The 21,137-nt window shown below is 33.2% G+C and overlaps 4 protein-coding genes and 1 long non-coding RNA gene across 6 annotated transcripts in view; 1 reads left to right on the top strand and 4 right to left on the bottom strand.

The window, feature by feature from the left end:
- LOC140971832 (uncharacterized) overlaps window positions 1-21,137 on the bottom strand; it is a 71,860-nt gene that overhangs the window by 11,401 nt on the left and 39,322 nt on the right. The gene's annotated exons all lie outside the window — the stretch shown is intronic.
- On the bottom strand, window positions 672-1,172 carry LOC140958601 (ethylene-responsive transcription factor ERF017-like). The gene has a single exon (XM_073416113.1). It carries the CDS (start codon window positions 1,170-1,172, stop codon window positions 672-674), a length of 501 nt encoding a protein of 166 aa, XP_073272214.1.
- Window positions 4,226-5,342, bottom strand: LOC140962187 (ethylene-responsive transcription factor ERF017-like). Its single transcript, XM_073421080.1, has one exon. The coding sequence runs from the start codon at window positions 5,216-5,218 to the stop codon at window positions 4,508-4,510; it is 711 nt and encodes a 236-aa protein (XP_073277181.1). The 5' UTR covers window positions 5,219-5,342; the 3' UTR covers window positions 4,226-4,507.
- On the top strand, window positions 10,270-12,582 carry LOC140971827 (uncharacterized). The gene is made up of 3 exons (XR_012174380.1): window positions 10,270-10,581; window positions 11,345-11,737; window positions 12,346-12,582. It is a non-coding gene; the product is annotated as an uncharacterized lncRNA (long non-coding RNA).
- On the bottom strand, window positions 11,747-18,345 carry LOC140971826 (respiratory burst oxidase homolog protein E). Of its 2 annotated transcripts, XM_073434332.1 has the most exons (14): window positions 17,542-18,345; window positions 17,220-17,379; window positions 16,404-16,452; window positions 15,920-16,033; window positions 14,792-15,214; window positions 14,321-14,707; window positions 14,128-14,223; window positions 13,770-13,885; window positions 13,480-13,650; window positions 13,235-13,391; window positions 12,940-13,125; window positions 12,706-12,834; window positions 12,449-12,527; window positions 11,747-12,033 (listed from the first exon to the last, which is right to left on the bottom strand). In XM_073434332.1, exons 1-14 carry the CDS (start codon window positions 18,155-18,157, stop codon window positions 11,924-11,926), a joined length of 2,793 nt encoding a protein of 930 aa, XP_073290433.1. In that variant the 5' UTR covers window positions 18,158-18,345; the 3' UTR covers window positions 11,747-11,923. The 2 variants fall into 2 exon arrangements, with proteins under 2 accessions (XP_073290433.1, XP_073290432.1); XM_073434331.1 differs by having other exon boundaries at window positions 14,321-15,214.

The following is a 21,137-nucleotide window of genomic DNA, read 5'->3' as shown; positions in this document are numbered from 1 at the left end:
TCGTTTATTATTGAGCTCACATATTATCACTTTTTTTTTTAATATGCGTATTGATATATATTTAAATCATATATTATTTGTAATTTTTTCAAACCACCAACAATTTATAATGTTATTAAAATTATATTTCTTTCGATATTTATACTGTTTACTCTGATTTGAAACAAAATTAATACATTCCTAACTGTTAATTTTTCAAAACTTGGATGATCGTGAAAAATGTGTTAGCTGACTCCATATATCCATTGACAGATTATGGTATTGTACAACTTATTAGTCTAATTAATCGCACGCTTTGGAAAAAGAGAAACCCAATATCATAAACACGTCAAGTTCAACCTAATTAATTAATTTATGAATTAATCAGCCTTCATATAATAAGTAATTAAATATGGCTTAGAAAAGAATTATAGTTTTCAAATAAATAATCCAAACTTTTCCACATCCAGCTTCGTTATATAAATCAATACGTTTTTTTACTAAAAAATTCTAAATAAATCAAGGTTCTTAATCTCTAATTTATATTTCATATCAAATATTGATTAATTAATAATAATTATTTACATATTATCTTCTGAACAAAATGGAATAATGACCATCCAACAGCTACAAATATATGATTATAACAAAAACTCAACTGTTTTTTCCTTTTAATCTTAGGAAAAAAAACTTCAAAAATTCCACAACAGGCCAACGGTACTTTCTCCGCCGTCTATCTCGCCGCTTTCCACACAACTCTCCCTACCCCCGAACTGGCCAAAAGAAGAAGAGCCCAACTCCTTGCTCTCCCCGAAGAGCAAGTCTTGCACCGCCGGCTGTTTCAACTCCATCCCTGCAGCCGAATCCGGTGTCGGAACTGCAGACTGCCCGCGAGCATGCTTAGAGGCAGCGACCTGAATCTGCGACCTGGAAAGCTCATCACCCGCTGCCAGAATACTCGGCGGTGGATCCTCGGGGAAGTTCAGCACCACCGAAGGCCCACGCAAGCAAACCATGGCGGCGTCATAAGCTCGGGCAGCCTCCTCCGGAGTCTCGTAAGAACCCAACCAGATCCGATCACGGCTCTTCGGTTGGCGAACCTCGGTCACCCACTTCCCCCATTTTCTCATCCTCACACCCTTGTAGTGGCCGCCGCGCCGCTCTGATCTTCTCGATTGGTCAGTCCTGCCCATGGAGTTTAACCAAAAAATATCTGTAATCTAAATAACCTTTTATAGTGTGTAATATAGATATCGTTCCTTGTATTGAAAATCACTTAAATGCTGCGTGGAATGAATGACACGAGTGGACCGGTTGATAGTCAAATCAAGCAGCGGATTCCCATTTAAAAATGATTTGATCGACAGGCGTGGCGTTGCTAGAGTTAGATCTCAGCATGCAAAAGCAAGACACGTGGGTCGGCTAATTTCGGCAAATGCTATGGCCGGCATTTATTAACTTGCTTCAGATGAAAATCATCCCGGTGTGACGTAGTATTTGTCAGCTAATTTCCATGTTTATCTAGTTATATTTTGTGCCCCCTTCACTTTTTACTAAAATCATTCGCAATTATGTTAATATTATCATATAAAATCACATTTTTGATTTATTAATAAATTGGCGGGAAAATCAAATACAATTCCAATTTAATTTACTTATTGCTTAGATAAGATAGTATCTTTAGTTTCATATATAAATGGTTTTTCAATTTAATAAAATTATCGTGAGTATTTTCTCATTAATTTTGAGATTTTTCGGATATTCTATGTCAATCAACACTACACAAAAAAAAAACGGAATTAGCGACGGTCAAAACCGTCGCTAAAACCGTCGCTAAAAAGGTTAAGCGACGGTTCTAGCGACGGTTTGGAAAACCGTAACAGGAGGCCGCGTCGCTCTTTTGCAGCGACGGTTTCTCAAAAACCATCGCCTGTAGCGACGGTTTTTCTGAACAAGACCGTCGCTAATTTAGCGACGGCTTCAATACAACCGTCGCTAATATTAAGCGACGGTTTCATATAACAGTCGCTATGCTAAGCGACGGTATTTGAAAAACCCGTCGCTATATTAAGCGACGGTTTTTCAAAATACCGTCGCTATATAAAGTGACGATTTTTTAAAGAACCGTAGCTTAATTAAGCTACGGTTGGTTTTCCGAAAAAAAAATTAAAAATCATCAAAATACTACACAAAATTTCATAAATACGATACACCACAAATATTAAATTTTTGATTAAAAAAAACTTAAAAATCTTACTTGCGCGAAGATATGCAGATCCACGTAACGCTGAAAAATTACACCGACAAGCAAATCTACAAAATTAATACAAAAAAATGTTAGTACAAGTAAAAAAACAGAAAATGCGAAAAAATTGATAGAGTTCCGCTAAAAAGTAAAAAATCCGAATGGGCGAAAATCGTTGTAAGTTGTTCGCGAACTTCGGTATATAACGAAATATAGCGACGGTAGTCAAAAAACTCGTCGCCATTAACGACAGTTTTTGACAAACCGTCGCCGATCGGTTAAGCCTAACTGTCGCTTTTTGCGACGGGTTAAGAAAAGCCGTCGCATATTGCGACGGATTCAATAAACTGTCGCAAAATAATGCGACGGGTTTCTATTACACCGTCGCACAAAATAGCGACGGTGTCATTACACCGTAGCTAATATAGCCACTGTTGTTGTAAAACCGTCGCTATAATAGCGACGGGTTTTTCAAATACCGTCGCTTACTTTAGTAGACGACGGGTTTATGAAAAACCGTCGCTATTATAGCGTCGGTGTATAAAAACCGTCGCTACATGAGCGACGGTTATTCAAAAACCGTCGCTAATAACCGTCGCTATAGTAGCAACGGTTGATCAAAAACCGTCGCTATTTCATCCGTTTTTTGTAGTGCAACGTGTTAATCCTTCTTGTTACGGTACGTTTTCGCACATAATTAATCATTAAAAAGTTATATTTATTCATTGTTTGGGATACCTGCATGCACTCGTCCTCAATATAATAAGCTGGTTTATTTGTTTAAGAGGTTAGGGCATCCGCATCCGTTCTCATTAATTCATATTAATAACTCTCCATCTCCTCAAAAATTATGGGGTCCACTAGCCACATATTCATTACATTAACGCTTTCCCATTATTAACTCACACACACATTCATTTAATATCAACTTTCATTATTTATGGGTTCCACTGTCCACTTACTCAATTTTTTTTTCTTTTTAATTATTTCAATATCTTTCTAATATTTTTAAAATTTTACAACAAATATTACTAAAAATAAATAGTATTATTATTTTAAAAATAACTTAATTCCAATATTCATTAAAATATTATTAAGAAATGAAAAATTTCTTCAGAACATGCCTTAATTAGCGACGGTTTTTGAAAAACCGTCGCAAATAGCGACGGTTGTTAAAAAACCGTCGTAATTAGCGACTTTTTTAAAAAACCGTTGCAAGTAGCGACGCTTTTCAAGTTGCGACGGCTTACGAAAAACCGTTGCAACTTGCGAAATAATGTCGTTCATTCTAATGAATTTCTTGGCTGCCATGTCAGCCAAAATTAATAACTTCTACACACACATTGGTGCATGAACATTAATGGACGTTAATAATCACCCATTAATGCACCAATGTGGGTGCCCTTATGGCAAAAGCTTGTGTGAGACGGATATTTTATTTGGGTCATCCATGAAAAATTATTTCTTTTTATGCTAAGAGTATTATTTTTTTATTGTAAATAACGATAAAGTTGACACGTCTCACAGATAAAAATTTGTGAAACCGTCTCAAAGTCTAGTCAAATATTTCGCATGCTGTTTGTTACTCTTAACAATTTCCATGCCTAAGGCCTCGCACACGGATATTATTTTAAAAAAAAATAAAAATTGGTGGGCCTGATATTTCTGGCCATTATTAATTTTTAATAAATTTTGCAAAATTATTTTAAATAAAAAATATATTAAATCAGAAAATATAAAAAAAATTGTAGAAAAAATTTGATCCAACATATTTGAAGTTTACATAAGAATTTGTAATGAAGTTTGTCCACTTTTTAATTATGTGTAGTTTTTAATTTTTTTTAATTATCAATGCTGTAAGATGAATTTATCAGAATTGACATCAACATACGTACTAACTTCATCTATTAAATTGGCTTGTGACTTTTATGAAATTTTGCCTCTAGTTGTTAGTGATAAAGAGAAACTAAATTAAATATATTAGATATGCACGCTCTTTTAATATACGAGGAGAATTAAATAATACCAATTGCGTACATAAATGTTTATATATACACTAACCAACATTTCAGATCATATAAGCAGTATATCGATTTTCAAACCTCGTCTTTATTCCATAACACAGCATTAATTTTCTATATATATATTTTATTTAAACCTGCAAATTGTCGATAGAAATAAAGTTGATGGATGCAAATTAAATTGTTCACCAACTCTATTAAAAAAAATTGACAAAAAAAACCTAAAAATAAAGGAAAAGGATATAAATCGTAGCACAAAAGATTACCACAACTTCTTGCTTAAAAAAGTTGGCGAAATTAAATCCTGAAAATCCCAAAGAGAAGAAGATATTCCTTCATTATTATTAGTTTCCGGACAATAATAATCCACGTGGGGAATTGAAAAGTCGTCGAATCCAGAATATAAGCCGTAATCGGGCACGTTGTTTTCGTTGCCCACAGCCAAAAACTGGTCCAAAAACGCATTGTCCAGGGGTATTTCCGAGAAATCATTATCCACCTGCGCCGCCCCATACGACAACGACGTGGACGGCGATCCTACATTCAGAGGGAACACATCCGAAGCCGATAAAGAATCCGACTGTGAATCCGAATTATCAACCCGCGAAACGGGTTTATCCATATGGGCTGACTGCGCGAAACGCACAGCCGCGTCCTGGATCGCCCCTGGCGATAAGGAACCGCCATTGGGTATCTCCGGTGGATTATCCGGGAAGTTGAACTTCGACTTCATGCCCCGAAGGCAAAAAAGAGCGGCGTCGAATGCACGGGCTGCTTTCTCAGCTGTGTCGTAAGAACCCAACCAAATCCTCTCCCTGCTGTTCGGCAGCCGGATCTCCGAAACATATTTACCCCATTTACGTCTCCTCACCCCCTTGTACTTGCACGAAGAAGACGAAGCAGCCGACGACCTGCATATCTTCTCCGAATGCGGCGGCGATGGTTGTTCGTTTTGATCCACATATTTCACCATACCGAACAGATTCCCTTAATTAGAAAGATAAATCCAGGAACAACAATTCCCTTATCTGGAAACAAATTAAAATGGATCGACACCGTCGTCGTGAATGATGTTGAGTAGGGGAAAATGGCGGCCGTATATATATACGAGTGTGTGGAGTGAGGTGTCGGGAGTAAAAGGAAGGGGGTCCAAAGACCCACGGCGCGTTGATCGAAACCCTGTCCTAAAAACGTGGGGAAATTATAAAAATAGAATTGAAGATTTCGTGGATTACGCGGTCCATTGGTTCGGGTTATCATTGAGATAAGAACACGTGAGAAACTAGAATTCCTACCCAAGTTAGGCTCTATTAATCAATATTAAAAAATCACTATTTATGCATATTTATTTTTCACGTCTTATAAATTAAATTGAGCTAATTTCGAATTTGTTCCTCCAATAAGTCTTTTTTTTAAAGCCGACAGCGGACATGTTTTACTGCAATATATAGTCTCGAGCATTTGTTCATTGATTAGTGTACGACCAATATGTATTTTATGTGTCGAATAATTGTATGTTATTTATATAAAGTTTGTTTGTAAATTTTATTTTGAAAAAATAAACAAACTTTCGAGACAAAACGAGTAACATGTTTACATATATAAATATTGTTGATCCGACGTGTGTTTTGACTAGTCATATGATTGAATAAATTCATATAAAAGTATACAAAATAAGTGTATTCTAGACTTCTAGTTTGACATGCCAATTGTCACGCATGGAAACAAGCTGGGACACATCGTCTATCCCACTTCACACTTGATGTAGTGTCATTGAATACGTACTACATAAAAAAAATTAATAATTATGATAAATATATATATATATATATATATATAATTTTAACCTACATTAAAGTTTTGTCCAACCCATAAATAATTACATTTAATAACTTAGCCCATTAAAATTATCTTCAACTCATTTAATCATAAGAAGAATCAAATTACTCTATAAAATACAGTTTTGGAAGCAAATACTTAGAGTTGAAAAGGGTTGTACGGCGGAGGGCTTCGATTGAGTTAGCACAAGATGAAATGATTGATTTTTTTTACTAAATTTGTTTATTTCATTTATTATGTAGAAAGATTCAAAATGTGGCTTGGTCGAGTTTGCAGTTATTTTTTAGCTTATGTAGTGATGAAGTCAATCAAGATTAGATTTTTGTCATGTATAGAGCTTGACATTAACTTCCGTATGATGTATATTTTTTGTTGTTTATGGATTTTCTGTTTTTCTTTGAAGTAAAATCATGTTATATTTGTTCCGCAGAAGTTAATAAGTGATTTTTCAATGATTTGTCAAGTGACTGCGATATACTATTTTGAGTTAATTTGAGTTATTGAGACGATAATAAATTATTTTACAAGGGTTTTAGTAAAGTGAAATGCTTATGTTGTTGTCTTGATGTTATTAAATTCTCAATATGTGTTCATTCCTCCTATTTAGGTACTTGGATGTTATTAATTATCGAAATTAGTTTTGATGCTAATTTAAAATATTTGGTGATAACTTCTGCACCTTTCATTTGTGATGGTCGTCTCATCCTAGACGTGTGCTGATAAAATTTGATTTTTTTTGAAATATTCATTTTAAAAATCAATAACCGACTATTTTTATTCGGTGAAAAACAACATGGCACATATTCAATAGCTTATATCTACTTCACGTCACTATTGTTTATCGTATCATTCAGCCTAAGGTCAAAAAATTTTATGACTACGCCCATGGTCACATATTATATTGTAAAATTAAAACTAAAGTATATCAACACAAGACTTCAGGTTTAGATTGGACTAGAAAATCGAGTTATTCGTGAGTACTTCGACCGGCTCGAGTATTTTATGAGCTAGTTGAGCGTATTTATATATATATTTATTGTAAATATATATTTAATCATATATATTATGAACTTATTTATTTATATATATTTATTAATTATACTTCAAATTTTAAAAAATATTTTAAAAACTTTTGAACACGAGTTTTTCGGACTCGTGTAACTTGATACATTATCGATTCTCGGAAGTTACTCTTTGAGTCGAGCTCGACTCGAAAAAACTTTCGCTCGAGCTGAGTCACTTCGATTGCACCCCTAGTTGTAAATGATTTAATTGGTACATGATGAAGCGAAAAAAGTTAAATTTATTATCAACATAAATTGTTTTTAGTCTAATTAGCGTGTAGATTTTTATTTTTATGCTTATTTTATTTATTACAATTTTTTAAAAAAATATTATTTTAAAAATTTATTATGATAAGTAATTATTTCAAAATTATATATAGCTAAAAATAATTGTAAAAAGAAATAAAATAAATATATATATTCACCAAAGCTCGGATTTATTATTTTAAGACGACTAAAAAAATCATAATTACTCGTTTTAGTTTTTCAAAATCTGGTATTAATTCGTTTTTTTATTGGAAATAATGTTTAACATGAATGTTATATATAATGAAACGATAAATCTCCTGGAAAAAAATTGATCGTGTGTGGCAGCCGAAACACTGATATGGTTGCGCGTGAAATATTTCCCTCATTTTCTCGATTTTCGTGACTTGTATGAGAGAAAGTTTTGACTTTATTTAGACATTTCTATTAAGTTACGTGGCTTTTCGACTTGCATCTTAATTTAAATATAAATTAAAAAAAATATTATTTATCTTTTTTTTCATATATATTGTACATAATTTACTTATTGATTTGTAATTTTAGTAATATATATTTATAATATTATTATTATAATATAGAAAAAAATTATCATTTTATTATAAATTTATAAATATGATATTTGAGTATATGATTTATCGATTAATATATATTTATATTAATTAACAATTCTATCATTTTTATACAAAACAAATTAATGAGTATGATACTCATTTATCATAATATATATTTCAAATAAATTTAATTAATAAATAACCTCTAATACGTGTATTTAGTTGAATTTCGGAAATATAAATTAACTAAAAACCATTTCATTTATGGGTAAAATTGTCATGTAACAACGAAGTTATTTACAACAATTTATATATTATTTATTGACTTATAAATAATTCATATATCAAAATAATTTTTAGTCTTAAATCAACAATAACATACCAGACCCAATGGACAATCGAAGACAATTGTGTGTTTTTTTTTTATTTCTTTTTTTTTACAAGAATCATCACAGCCTAATCGAAGACAATTATGTTGATGTCATATGCAAGTTAGATGAAAATTATGATTTTCTAGAGCATGTTTATAGAAGAACGCATGCACGGTCCCTAGAGATGTTAATAGGGCGGGTATGGCTAAACCCAAGACCCGTCCCATGAAGAAAATTTTGACTTATTACCCGTCCCACTCCGGTTAAATATTATTCGGACCCACCCAACCATGAATACGAAATGGGGCTGGGTAGACCCGTGAGACCCGAATTTTTTTTTAAGTGAAAACAGTAATGTTTTTATCACATGACTGAATTATGAAACAAACAAATCTTTAAATACAACACAATAAAAAACTAATGCATGTCTTCAACAACACTTAATATTAACAAACAAAGTATTTTCACGACATAATGAATTATATAAAAAAAGAGTTACTAGCTTTCCAAAAAAAAGTTTTGACATCCCCAAAAATAACTCATAACATAACTTAAACAGATCAATGTGAAATCAGTGAGTAAAAAATCTTTCAGACACATTCTTCAGAATCATCCTCCTCTTGATCAAGAATGGTGGGACAAGTTGGTAAATTACTTGAAGAATTACTTACAAAATTAAAGAGAGAAAGTACATTGAAAATATAAAACTGTAAAAAAATGTAATTTAAAGAGAGAAAGTACATTAACAAAATTAAAATAACAAAATAAAAATGTGATTTATCTACCTTCCACCTCACTTCACAAATATATTCGCGAATACATCAATTTATATCCACGTATATGGGGCGGGTACTATAGGACCCATGACCCACCCCATACCTAGACGGGTCTAAAAAATTGGACCCGAGACCCGCCCCATGACCCATTTAGTATGCCCAAACCCACCCCGTCTAGGACGGTTTCATTGCGTGTCTGGGTAAAACCCGGACCCTTTTACATCCCTAACGATCCCCCTAACTCAAGCTTTTTGCACTTATCAATGTGTTAAAATGTATTGTGTAAACTTCGGACTGAAGCAATAACTTGCAAACCAAGCTGTAAATCGCACTAGACAGGTTTTATATGACAATATAGCTCAAAAAAAATGTTGATGATGGAATCGAACTCTTAATCATTAGTTAAAATTATTATCATGTTTAAGGTAACTAGAACTTGTTGTTTTTCGAAATTTGAAATATGTTGATAAAACTTATAGATTAACTAATTATGTTGATAGAACTTATATGGTAACTAAAATGACAAAAAAATTTGTGAGACGGTCTCACGGGTCGTATTCTGTAAGATAGATATCTTATTTTGGTCATCCATGCAACAGTATTACGTTTTATGTTAGGAGTATTACTTTTTATTGTGAATATCGGTAGAATTGACCCATCTCACAGATAAAAATTCGTGAGACCGTCTCACAAGAGACCTACTCAACTAAAATTATCGTGTTCATAAATTTTAGATTTCGCAATTATATTTTGTATTTTGAGATATAAACACAAATGTTGTTATGAAATAATATATTGATTTTAGAAATTATGTATACAAGACTTGTTGTTTTTCGAAATTTATTGAAAAATGATGGCGATGTCGTGTCTGGGATTCCGACCGTGACATATATCGTGGATCCACTATATATATCGGAGATATTGATAATATGTAGACTCATTATTTTTATTGCGGTTTATCTGATTTAATAATGAGTAATATTATATATATAATTAAATTTGTATAATAATTTTTATGTTATAAAAATATAACACAAAATTTTATTTATCAAAATGTAAAAATATTTTTAATATAAAATCTTATCAAAATAAAAGCAAAATATCATAATATAATGGTAGAATGTATCACTTTAGCAATACTCATTATTACGAACGGTAGCCGAAATCAAAGTACATTTAACCCTAAAACCCCAAATTCATCTGATTTCAGATTTTGATGGGTATAAACAGGCCCTAACTAGTGAACTGATCTGAAAATGGAGGGACTACAGAAAGCATATCGTAGTGCGATGGCCCAGGCTCAAGAATCAACGGCAAAACTTAGCTCCTTGGCTTCGTCTTTAGAAAAATCGAAAGGAATGGACTCTGCTGCTTCTTCTTCTTCTTCTTCTTCTTCATCATCTGGTGTTGGATCCTCTGCCGGTTATTCATCTGACCAGTCTCGCTTGTTGTTGACCCAACCACCGAGGTAAGAACCCTCGTTGTTGCTGGTTAAATGCCTTCAGCTTGCGATTGGATGGTATAATTTATATTTGAGATTTTGGACGTCAAATTACTGTCATTTGGGATACGAAATCCATTGAAATACTTGATCGTAATTTAAATGCGAAGAATTCAGAAAATACGAAAACGAGCACAATGGGTTGTAGTATGGATTTGAAATCGAACTCTTCCATCTGAATGATTAATTTTGGTGATTTTGTAAGGGGAATACTTGGCTTGATATTCTTTTTATGAACGGCGCACTGCAAAAAATATATTTTAATCTTGTGAAAATTAATTTTTAGAAAAACTACAGATTGTAGTTGATTTTTCTTTTTGAATTGGAAGGATCTATAGGATTTATAATGCGATTATTTGTTCATGAATCTTTGTTCATTGTTTGTTTTTGCTTAGAAAACTCTTAATCCGAGAACTTTAGTCAGATTTTGTTTGTGTGGAGTAAATAGTTTGTTATGTAATTCAAATCTTGGTTTTGATTTAGCATAAAAAAGCTTCATAGCCAAGAAATAATTCAAATTTTTTTCCCAGGCTAGATTGGAAAACAGTTATTTTCATTTTGTTGAAAAATTTGTGTTTTAAAATAATGGATGAACACCCTAATTAAAAAATTCATCACAAAATCCTTTGGTCCAATTGTAGCATAAATTTTATGTGCGTCTGTTTTAAGTGTAAAGAGGAAAAAGTTAATGAAAGCACGTGTATGTTTTAATGACAAATCTCTTATGCAGACAGGTGGTATCACTTTGGACTTGCTCAAAGCTCTGTGCTATTTGTTTTCTTGCTGGAGTTTTTGCTGGTTATACCTTGAAAAGACGTGTTCGGCGATGGGCATCTAAACTGCTGCGTAGATTGAAAGATGATTGAAATGTCAAGATTAAGTTTGCACAAATGACATTTGAGGTACTTGAAATGTAGGGGAGTATTTTTCACAACAAATTATATGTGGAAACTCCAATTGGTGGTCTTCTTGAATTTTTCATCTGCAAAGGTTTTGTATCACTTGTCAAATTACCTAGAAATATTTCAATGCTTTATTTCTCAGATGCAATATTTCGCTCGATAATGCAATTTTTTCTTGAAGCCGTTGTAACATAATCGACTATGATGAAAATATAATCCGAGTGTGTACTTTCTACATCCAACCTCCACAATCATTTCCCCCTCTGTTTTGAATCCCTACTTTATCATTGGGCTAACCTAAATATACACTATATGTTCAGACATTTTGCCGAGGTAATATTTATTTTTATCTTCTCAGACATCATAATTACAATTTGCAAGAATAGTTAGTGTACGGTCTTCCCACTTTAAAAGTATTCCTTGTGAAACTCAAACCTCGTGGATGTCTTGCGAGTTACTTCTTGTGATAGTTTTTTCAGCTCCTTTGCCAAGATAGGCATGCCACAGTAGAAAACACCTGCAAATTTAAGAAGTTTTTGTTTTTAATCAGTCTCTCAAATTTTAACTTTCATTTTGGATTTCTAGATGTTGAAGGACATCGCTATTAACTTAGCATATCAAACTGGATTTTAATGTTTTAGAATTGACGCACAAGAAAACATTCATTTCCTGATTTTTTCTTTATGTTGACTTGTTTGATTTGCTTCAATCCAAATCCTTCTATCTTTGAGCTCTTGGTGAACAATACAACTTATTGTATTTTGCTTGTTAAATTTTGTTTTAATTAGATCAGAAACTATATCACTTGAGTCTTTTCTTCAACTTGCAGATTGTTGAATCATATGGCAATGTCAAGGAACAATTTTACGAGCAAGGACCCAATTCGAAGGTCAGGATGAAATGAGATACATTTGTATGAAAAATATCTTTACCTACTGTTGAACATGGATGTTTTGCGGCTACTTTTTTTAACACTTCTTTCCAATTTGGCCTTGCAAAATGTGTCCTCGCCTGAAATGGGGAAATATGATCTCATGAGACATTATGTACTCGTAATTTTTAACAATCCTCATCTCATTGTTGCCACTTGTACATGAAAGGTACATTGTAAAAAAGAGTGATTACTGATATAATTTACACCATTGTAGAATAATATCACACCATTGTAGAATATAAGTTGAGATCATACTCTGGTGCCAGATAGGATATCAACTCCATGTTTAGAATGGTTTAGTGCTTGGACCATGGTGATGAGAGTCGACCTTGCATCACCCTCTTCATAAACGCTTGTCAGATAATTGTGCATCTCTATTTGACCCTGTTCCATTTTGAGCACAAATAAATTGAATAACTTGCATCTCCTGTTCCAAATTTAGCAACAGAATTCTAAATGAATAAGTTTTTTGAAGGGGATAAGAAGTGCCTTGTGATCCATCTCTGCTATTTCATTCATGACTCCCTTGAACCACTCAAAGGAACCAGGCTCCCTGGTAACCCAGTAGAAATGTGCACTTCTTGTATGCTGTGGTTTCTTTTTTACGCTCGGTTCGCTTGAAGAGGCGATACTATTTGAGCTATCATCTGATCTGCTGGTTTCCGTATTTGAGTCCTAAGCCGGCAACAATAAATAAAATGACTGAGTTCCGTCAAGTTTGTTTTACTGAAAAAAAAGTAAAAAAGAAAAGGGAGAAGGTACGGCCACAGATACTGAACAATACCGCTTGGTCTTCTAGTCTTGTATTGTCCAATAGATCTTTGAGGATGCTTATGAAAGGAGTAGCTCCAATTCCAAGTCCTACAAGTAGTAATACATCATAGTTCTGGTAGTCTTGTGCTGGAGCTCCATAGGGTCCATCTACAAGCAATCTAGGTAAGCTGCACCAAGGAAGTTTGCTTGCTAAGGCTTCCTAGAGAGTCATCTCTAACTGACTGTATGGTCATAAAGTTTATCTAATTTAGTTACCCATTTTGGTGAATGTTTCCCCGTCCTCCGAAGTTAGCTGTACCAATCACCGTTGCTGAACAATTATCCTCGGTAAATACTCGTTTAAGTTCTTGTGTCCAATCTCCCACGGTACGAATATGGACGCTCAGGTAGTTGTCTCCTGGTGCTGAAGTAAGAGAAAATGGGTGCCTGAAGGAATACGAAATAAAAACTAATTTTGCAATTGCCCTTGTGTCTGCAGAGACATTCATATATGAATCTGAACATTTGTAGATTTGTACATATGATGGTTGTGCACTTGTACTCACCATTCAAAGGGGGAGATTGTGGGACATTGTAGAAAAATATATTGCCCACTTATGTATTTGAATCCATTTGGCTTTGCCATGACCAAGCTGAAGACACCTCCTGGAAGTACAGAAACCTATAAAATCCAGAGGAACCTGGGTGAATCTTTTGCTTTGGGCTTTGTTGAATGTTTTGTTTATTCAAGTCCCTTTAGCTCAGTGAGACTCTTGCAGTAGCTACTTTTCATTAAAATTCAACAATAATGCATGAATCTCGCACAATATTTGGCACCTCGTAAAGCTATGCATTGTGTGAATAGATTATGCATATTGCTTCCCAATGTTTGGATTGTTTTAATGAGATATGAAATGTAATTACCTTCAAAATCTCAACGGCATAATGTTCTGACCTTCGATTTCTTAGACTCCGTTCAGCTATGTAAAGCAGCAGGGGTATAGATATGTACATCCATGTCTGTCAAATCCAGCAAGACATGCCAGTAACACTACTTAGTTCTTGTTAAGAGTATATTTTCCAGAAGCATAAAATTTTTTCTCCTACTCTATCTTACCGTTTTTGCATACCATTGATGGACCAAGAACAAGCTGGTTCCATGAACCAGTAGTAGTATGTAGACTAGACCAAGAAGATGATGTGAATACCAGAATGCATTAAAGCCTGTTAGTCGGTTGAAGGGTGCTGGCAACTTCACCCCTCTTTTTCTGAAGCTTCTTGTTGCTAATGTGAAGGAGATCACTATTAGTAGTACCATGACAATACCCGTGATGCCTACTGTTCCTGCCAATAGTTGACCATAGGTGGGCTGTACACCATGAGCAAAATCTGAAGCTATGGCTGAAAATTTATCCGGCGATGCTCTAGCTAAACGGGGTAAGTCGCATGTTAGATGGCTTCCTGCATGAATTATGATCCCGATTGCTATAGCAGTCGCAATGACCTGCAGGTGCTTTAAAGTTGTGGGATTGATAGCTAACGAATAAGCCAAATTTTTAACAAGGATTCTTCTGGTATTGCCTCTCACCTTGTGAAAATTAATGTTGTCATCGAAAGGGATGAACAGCCTGGCACTTGTAGATCTTAGCCATGTCAATATATTACGACAAACTGGTAAAAGAATCAGAGCCATGTTGAGTTTAAGTGTTTCAGCGGCACCTTTTGCTGTTGTCAAGCAGTAACCCATTATCTGAAATGCTTCTTTTTGCCTGTAAGCAAGGAACTTCCAGATGAAAAGTCCGGCCATGATTAGAACCCATATCAACAAAATCCAATTCCTTTGCCAATTGTCCAAGAGGAGGCGCTTGAGTGCAATCCAGCCTTTGGACGCCACTTTTCTGGGGCTAAATTTACTTAAATTCTGGCTCCATCCGACACTTGTTGTGCTCAAAGGTCTGCTGCAGTCCATGTAATTGTACCTTCGCAATAGAAGTGTTTCCAGCTGCCATAACTTAATAAAAGAGCAGATGAGGGAATGCGGTTTCCATGAACATACTTTTGTTGTGCAAGATATGTAATTTTGTTCATGGCCATATATATGAAGAGGTGAAATCATAATTATTAAAATAGAAAATTTGAACCATATATAATGAGGTAATATTCAGCGTGCATTTGGATCGAGTCACTTGAAATCCATTGATTAAAAATGTATTTTAATTGTTTACATAACCTAAAACAAAAGAATTTCAAATCCATCATTTATTTACAATATAATTATATTATTCATAATAGATTTCAAAGTCTTAAAATATTAGAGTAATTTGAAATTCATTATAATTAGGATAATTATATTGTAAATAAGTAGGAGATGATTTTGAATTTTCTTTATTTAAGTTATTTAACAATGGAAATAAACTCCAAATCATATATTTCAAATCACTCAAATTCAAATGCAATTTTATATATCTAAAGACTGAAAATATTTTATTATATATGTAAATTTAGTTAACTGCAATATTTAGTTGTCATTTGCACTTGGTGATGTGTTGTCAAAGCTCACCGATCTCCTTTCAAGGGGCGAGTTTTTTTTTTTTTTTTTTTTTTTTTTTAAATTAACAAGAATTTGGCAAAATCAGCCACAAGCTAAGTTCATATTAATTGTGAGCAATTAGTCCTGTTTGCTTGCAACATAATTATAAAACTAGCAACAATGTACCTCAATATACCCAAGATTTTCTGGATCAAGTTCTTCCATTATTAAACAGGCATACTCCTCTGCACGTTCTCTCAAATTGGACAGCTTATTTGCGGAAACACTCAACATCATTAACTGTTTACAACCAAAAAAAAAAAAAAAATAGCAATAATTGGATTAGGAATCCCAATTTAAAAAGACTATTCTAGATTGCCATGTCTCAAGCACGACTTGCCCATTTCTACAACAATTTAAGGCCTTTCTTTAACTAATTTTCATTGGGTTTAAGTCGATCTATTACAGGGAAAAAAACAAAAAGAATTAACATAAAAAAATTAAAAAAAAATCCTAATATACTGATTTAAAATCTGGTGAATCAGCAAAATCCCATGTCTTAATTAGCATTGTTCAGTATTCATAGTTAATAAAATTAGATAGAATGTGGTTTGACCTAAATCTGAGTTCTAATTTTCCCCTTCAATAAGTTGACCAATAACAATTTTACCTCTTGCACTTCATCTCTTGTGATTTTTCCGTCTCCATTGCTATCTGCCCTATATTTTAAACAATTCATCAAGATTAGTCCAATATTCCGTCGGAATTTTTAAAAATGAAATCAATAAACATAAAAGGAGGTCAATTCTGTCGTAGTTAATCAGAATAATTTAATTTATTCGATACTCAATTATTGGCAACTTAGCAAATGTGTAGAATTTATTAGTTGACGAGTACATATATATTAAAAATATATATACAGAAAGTACAGTCTAATGATTACTCTATGTTAAGGAAAATACAGGGGGAAGCTTCTCCAATCAAACTAGCTTCAAGAAATTAGTTAAATATGGTAATTGTTAATAATTATAATAATTGGGAAATATTGTCTCTTTTTCCAGTATACAAAATTGTTAAAAAGCAAACTCTTTGAAGTAGGAAATTATTTAGATTAGGTTTTTTATTGAATAATTTGATTTTGACAAGAAATTTAAACGAGTGGATTTGAAATAACTCAATGAATTAATGATTTAAAAATTATTGTTATAAATTTAAAAATAACTAAAAATAAGAGCTAAAAATTTCAATTCAATTGATTTGAGAAACCGTTTAGTATGACAGATGATATTCATCTTTATATTATTTTGTATTTGATACAAATTTTACAATAATTATAATAATTCAATTTTCAATTTATCATCTTATCATATGAATTAATTAATAAATCAATACTGTATTTGGATTAACGATTTGAAATCCATATTATTGAGTTAAAAAAATAATAACACGAAAAAAGGAAAAGATGGCGGTGTTTGCGCATGCTCACATGTCAAAGAAAATTTGGAGACGGGCATCGAAACTGTGGTCGGATATTTGGAGCCAAAATTCATGCAGCTCCGCCTTCGTTATTCTCCCGATATTCTGCCGCCTCCGCCGCGCCAGCGCGTCGAATACTCCCACCGCAAACTCTTTCGAATCACCCATCCCTACACATGCACCACGTCAAATCATTAAATCAAAAAAAACGAGATAAAAATTTGAGAGCGATATGATTCATATCGCGTGAACCACCTGCCAATTTGATGTTCGAACTACCGAAAATATTGTAACTTAAATACTTATTTGATTAATATTTGGCTAAATTTTACCTATGCATTCCCCGAAATCTTGTCTAGAGAGCAAGCCGTCTTTAGCCAAGTGGTCAAACCGAGCCTCAACTTGTTTCCAGAGCAGGTTAGGGTCGGATTTGCCGTCTGTGTTTCTGCTGATGAATCTCAGCCCGCCCAGCGCTCTCTGCGCGCTGGATTTGTTCCTATCCAACTTCGCCTTCAACTTCATCATCTCGCGAACGGAAACCACCGGCGGAGACATGCGCTGTCCCTCCGTGTCCGACGTGTAGGCCCTGGCTGACGCGGATCTTCGCCAGGTGAACATGCGCCGTAGTCTCGACGCAGATGACGAACTCCGCTTCAGAAATCCGTCAACCGCCTCCTCATCTCCCACTCTTCCACAAGCAGCGGACGATCTTGCATTACTATCGGCTTCCGCCGGAACAACGCTTCGCAAGACGACGGACCTTTCATCGAGCTCGAGAGTGACTTCAACCATTTCCTCCGCGTGATCAACATTCCTCCCCAAATCGTTGAGGAAAACTGGCAGCATTGCGCCGCAAACTCCATACTCTGGCACCTCGGCGCAATCTTCTGGCAAGTCAAAAGAGCGCCTGTACCTTGAACTGTTCCCATAAGACAACGACCGCTTCATCACTTTTTCATCCAAAAGATCAAAACAAAGTTCAATCCGTATACATTTGTTTGGAAAACTGTTCGGTGAAAAATCGAAAATAGTAATGAAGGAAGAACAGCAGAAGAAATTGTGAAGTTGCAGAATCACACGCTTTGTCCGGAAAGAGGGATGGGAGTTAATTAGACTTGAAAACCAGCACCTCCCAACCCAACCTAATCTCTGCCTAGCCACGCCATTTCAACCATCCCTAATATTATTATTATTATTATTATAAAAAAAATTAAAATGTAAACTTTGATACAACACATGAATTAGCCATCACCACATTCGAAATTATATAACGTAAAAACTATAACATATATATATACAATTTAAATAGTTAAAACTTCGACAATGCATATTTAATTCGGTTGTACTACTACTCATGAAGTGCATGTAATTAATTAGTGAAGTCCTTAATTTGATTGTACTATGAAAATGTATTTATTTGTACAAGTTGTATCTATATTTGTGGTACTATAATCATTGCTTAGCTTGTAAGGTTCTTCAAAATAGCTAGGTTGTTATGAATTGGAGTGAAACGTTTTTAAATTTACATAAACTTTTATGAGACGTCTCACAAATTAATTTTGTGAGAAAAAGATCTTCAATCCGACTAGATTCATGAATGTAAATATGAATCGAATCAATTGATCTCATGAATATAGATCCGTGAGACTATCTCACATAATATTTATTTTTTAAATTTTCTTGACATCGTCAATTCTTGAGTTAAGTTCGACTAATGGAAATTAAGATCAACTACATATTTGAATATCATATTGTATTGTATATGAAGAGATAGTCTTCTTAAGTTTGAATAAGAAAACTAATTATATTTGGAAAAATAAATTTATAAACTAAATTAAGTATGGCAATTTTTTATACCTCAAGAGAACGATAGATTTGCAAAACAATAAAATTTTGGCAGCCTCGTGCTAGAAATTTCCTCTATATTCTGGTCTGAAGTCTTTGCATTCGGTGAAAATGAGGTAGCTAATTAGCTATCGTTCAGAAATTAAAGAAGAAATCAAAGCTGTCATATATACTCTTTAAAATCATTAATTAATAATTACCTATCTACCTTAAAGAATATTAATATTTGACAATGTTTAGATTAATTAATATTTAAGGCAGAGTGTCAAAAAAATCCTGGCTGTTTGGAATCTGATTTATTAATATTATCATGTAGTTTAAACCTCAGTTCCATTTCCATTAATGTAATTTAATCCGAGCTAATTAATAATCATCGTGTCTCCCACTCCTCAAGCTTCCCTCAGGCAATCTAACGAAGGGGAAGACCTTTATTATTAAATTAAGGTCAGTATTTGTTCGATCAAATATATTTATTTTACACATAATTATTATTTACAGGATAGTAAAAAATTGGAAATAATAAAAATTTTATATTTTATCTATAAAAAAAATATCATTATAATATTGAATAATGCTATAGGTACAACCAAAATATCGTACAACGATATGTACAATATGTTGATATTTTACTATTATATCATGAGATTTTGTTACTATTTCGTGAGATTTTGTATTGAATTTATCGTGAGATTTTTATAAATAGAACTTTTGTATTGAATTTTTTGTTTTGTAAGAATTTGTTTATACATATAGCATTACTCTATAATATTTGTCCACCTTATTCTAAAGCCAAACTGTGCGCTCAAATTTAGGCCACCTTAGTCTGTCTGCTCCTTGGCATTGTTCAATGCACATTAATAAGTTAGTGAAAAACTTGATTTGTTTCTATTAGAAAGAACATCAACTCCCAACATTCTTTGTTATTTAATTTAGGGCATGGTTCGATTTTGTCTTGTCCCGCTTATTCAACTGACGCCTCATTAATTAAACTCGAATGTCTTATAAAAACTATCAAAATATCATAGTACAAAATCCTTTTGAATTGCTTCATAATTATTCTACTGTCATTGTTCCAACCAAATAAATGAATAAATAGATGCAAGAAAGTCATTTTTTCTTTTAAATAACTTTGATAGGTTACTTCATTTAATTTTTTTTTTTTTTTATACCGAATTCCGTCCAGTGCTCCAAAAGTAATTGAAATATGTTTATTATTTTCAAATTAAAGCTACAACTTTAATATTTTTAAAACAAGAAATTTAAAATATTTCAAACTCCAGTTTATAACTGCGCCTTAATGCTTAATTTCTAGACAAAAACTTGTGTGAGACGGTCTCATGGGTCGTATTTGTGAGACGGATCTCTTATTTGGGTCATCCATGAAAAAATATTACTTTTTATGCTAAGAGTATTACTTTTTATTGTCAATATGGATAGGGTTGACCCGTCTCACAGATTAAGATCCGTGAGACGGTCTCACATAACACCCACTCTAATTTATAACCCCCCACTCTAATTTATAACCCCATTCTCAGACATAATTATTATTCTCTGTCCACAATTTCTACGTGCCTCTAAACCACTTTATTAGCGTCCTATAATCATTCATTATAATCGGCAACTTTGAATTTTATTGTCTAATATTTTCCCTTTTTTTCTTTTTTTTGTTTTAAAATTTCGAACAACTTTAAGTTATACGTACAAAGTTGTCGTTAGGAAAGAACGTTCGAACATCTACTGATTTGATGGATTTTTTGTTGTAAAATAATAAGAGGCGTGTTTGATTTATCAAGTGTCTTTTTATATTAGGCGGAATATTATTGTATGTTGTGATTAAACTCCACCATCTAAAATGTCAAAAGATCCTTGCCTACTTCTGCGCTGACGGAGAAATTTGCAAAAATCATAATTCTCCAAAAAAAAAAAAAATTATTTTTGTAAAAAAATTGATATTACACACAGAAAATGTACTACATTTAAAAGAGAGTGATAATTTACAATCCATTTTGTGTTATTTAAACTAATTTTATGTGTAAAATATATGTCAAATTTAATAATTAACTTTAATACTGATGAATTGTTT

The sequence above is a fragment of the Primulina huaijiensis genome, chromosome 2 (genome assembly GCF_012295235.1).
Source record: "Primulina huaijiensis isolate GDHJ02 chromosome 2, ASM1229523v2, whole genome shotgun sequence".
NCBI lineage: Eukaryota > Viridiplantae > Streptophyta > Magnoliopsida > Lamiales > Gesneriaceae > Primulina > Primulina huaijiensis.
Note: the sequence above shows the minus strand (reverse complement) of the source record. Positions and strands in the feature narration are given on the sequence as shown.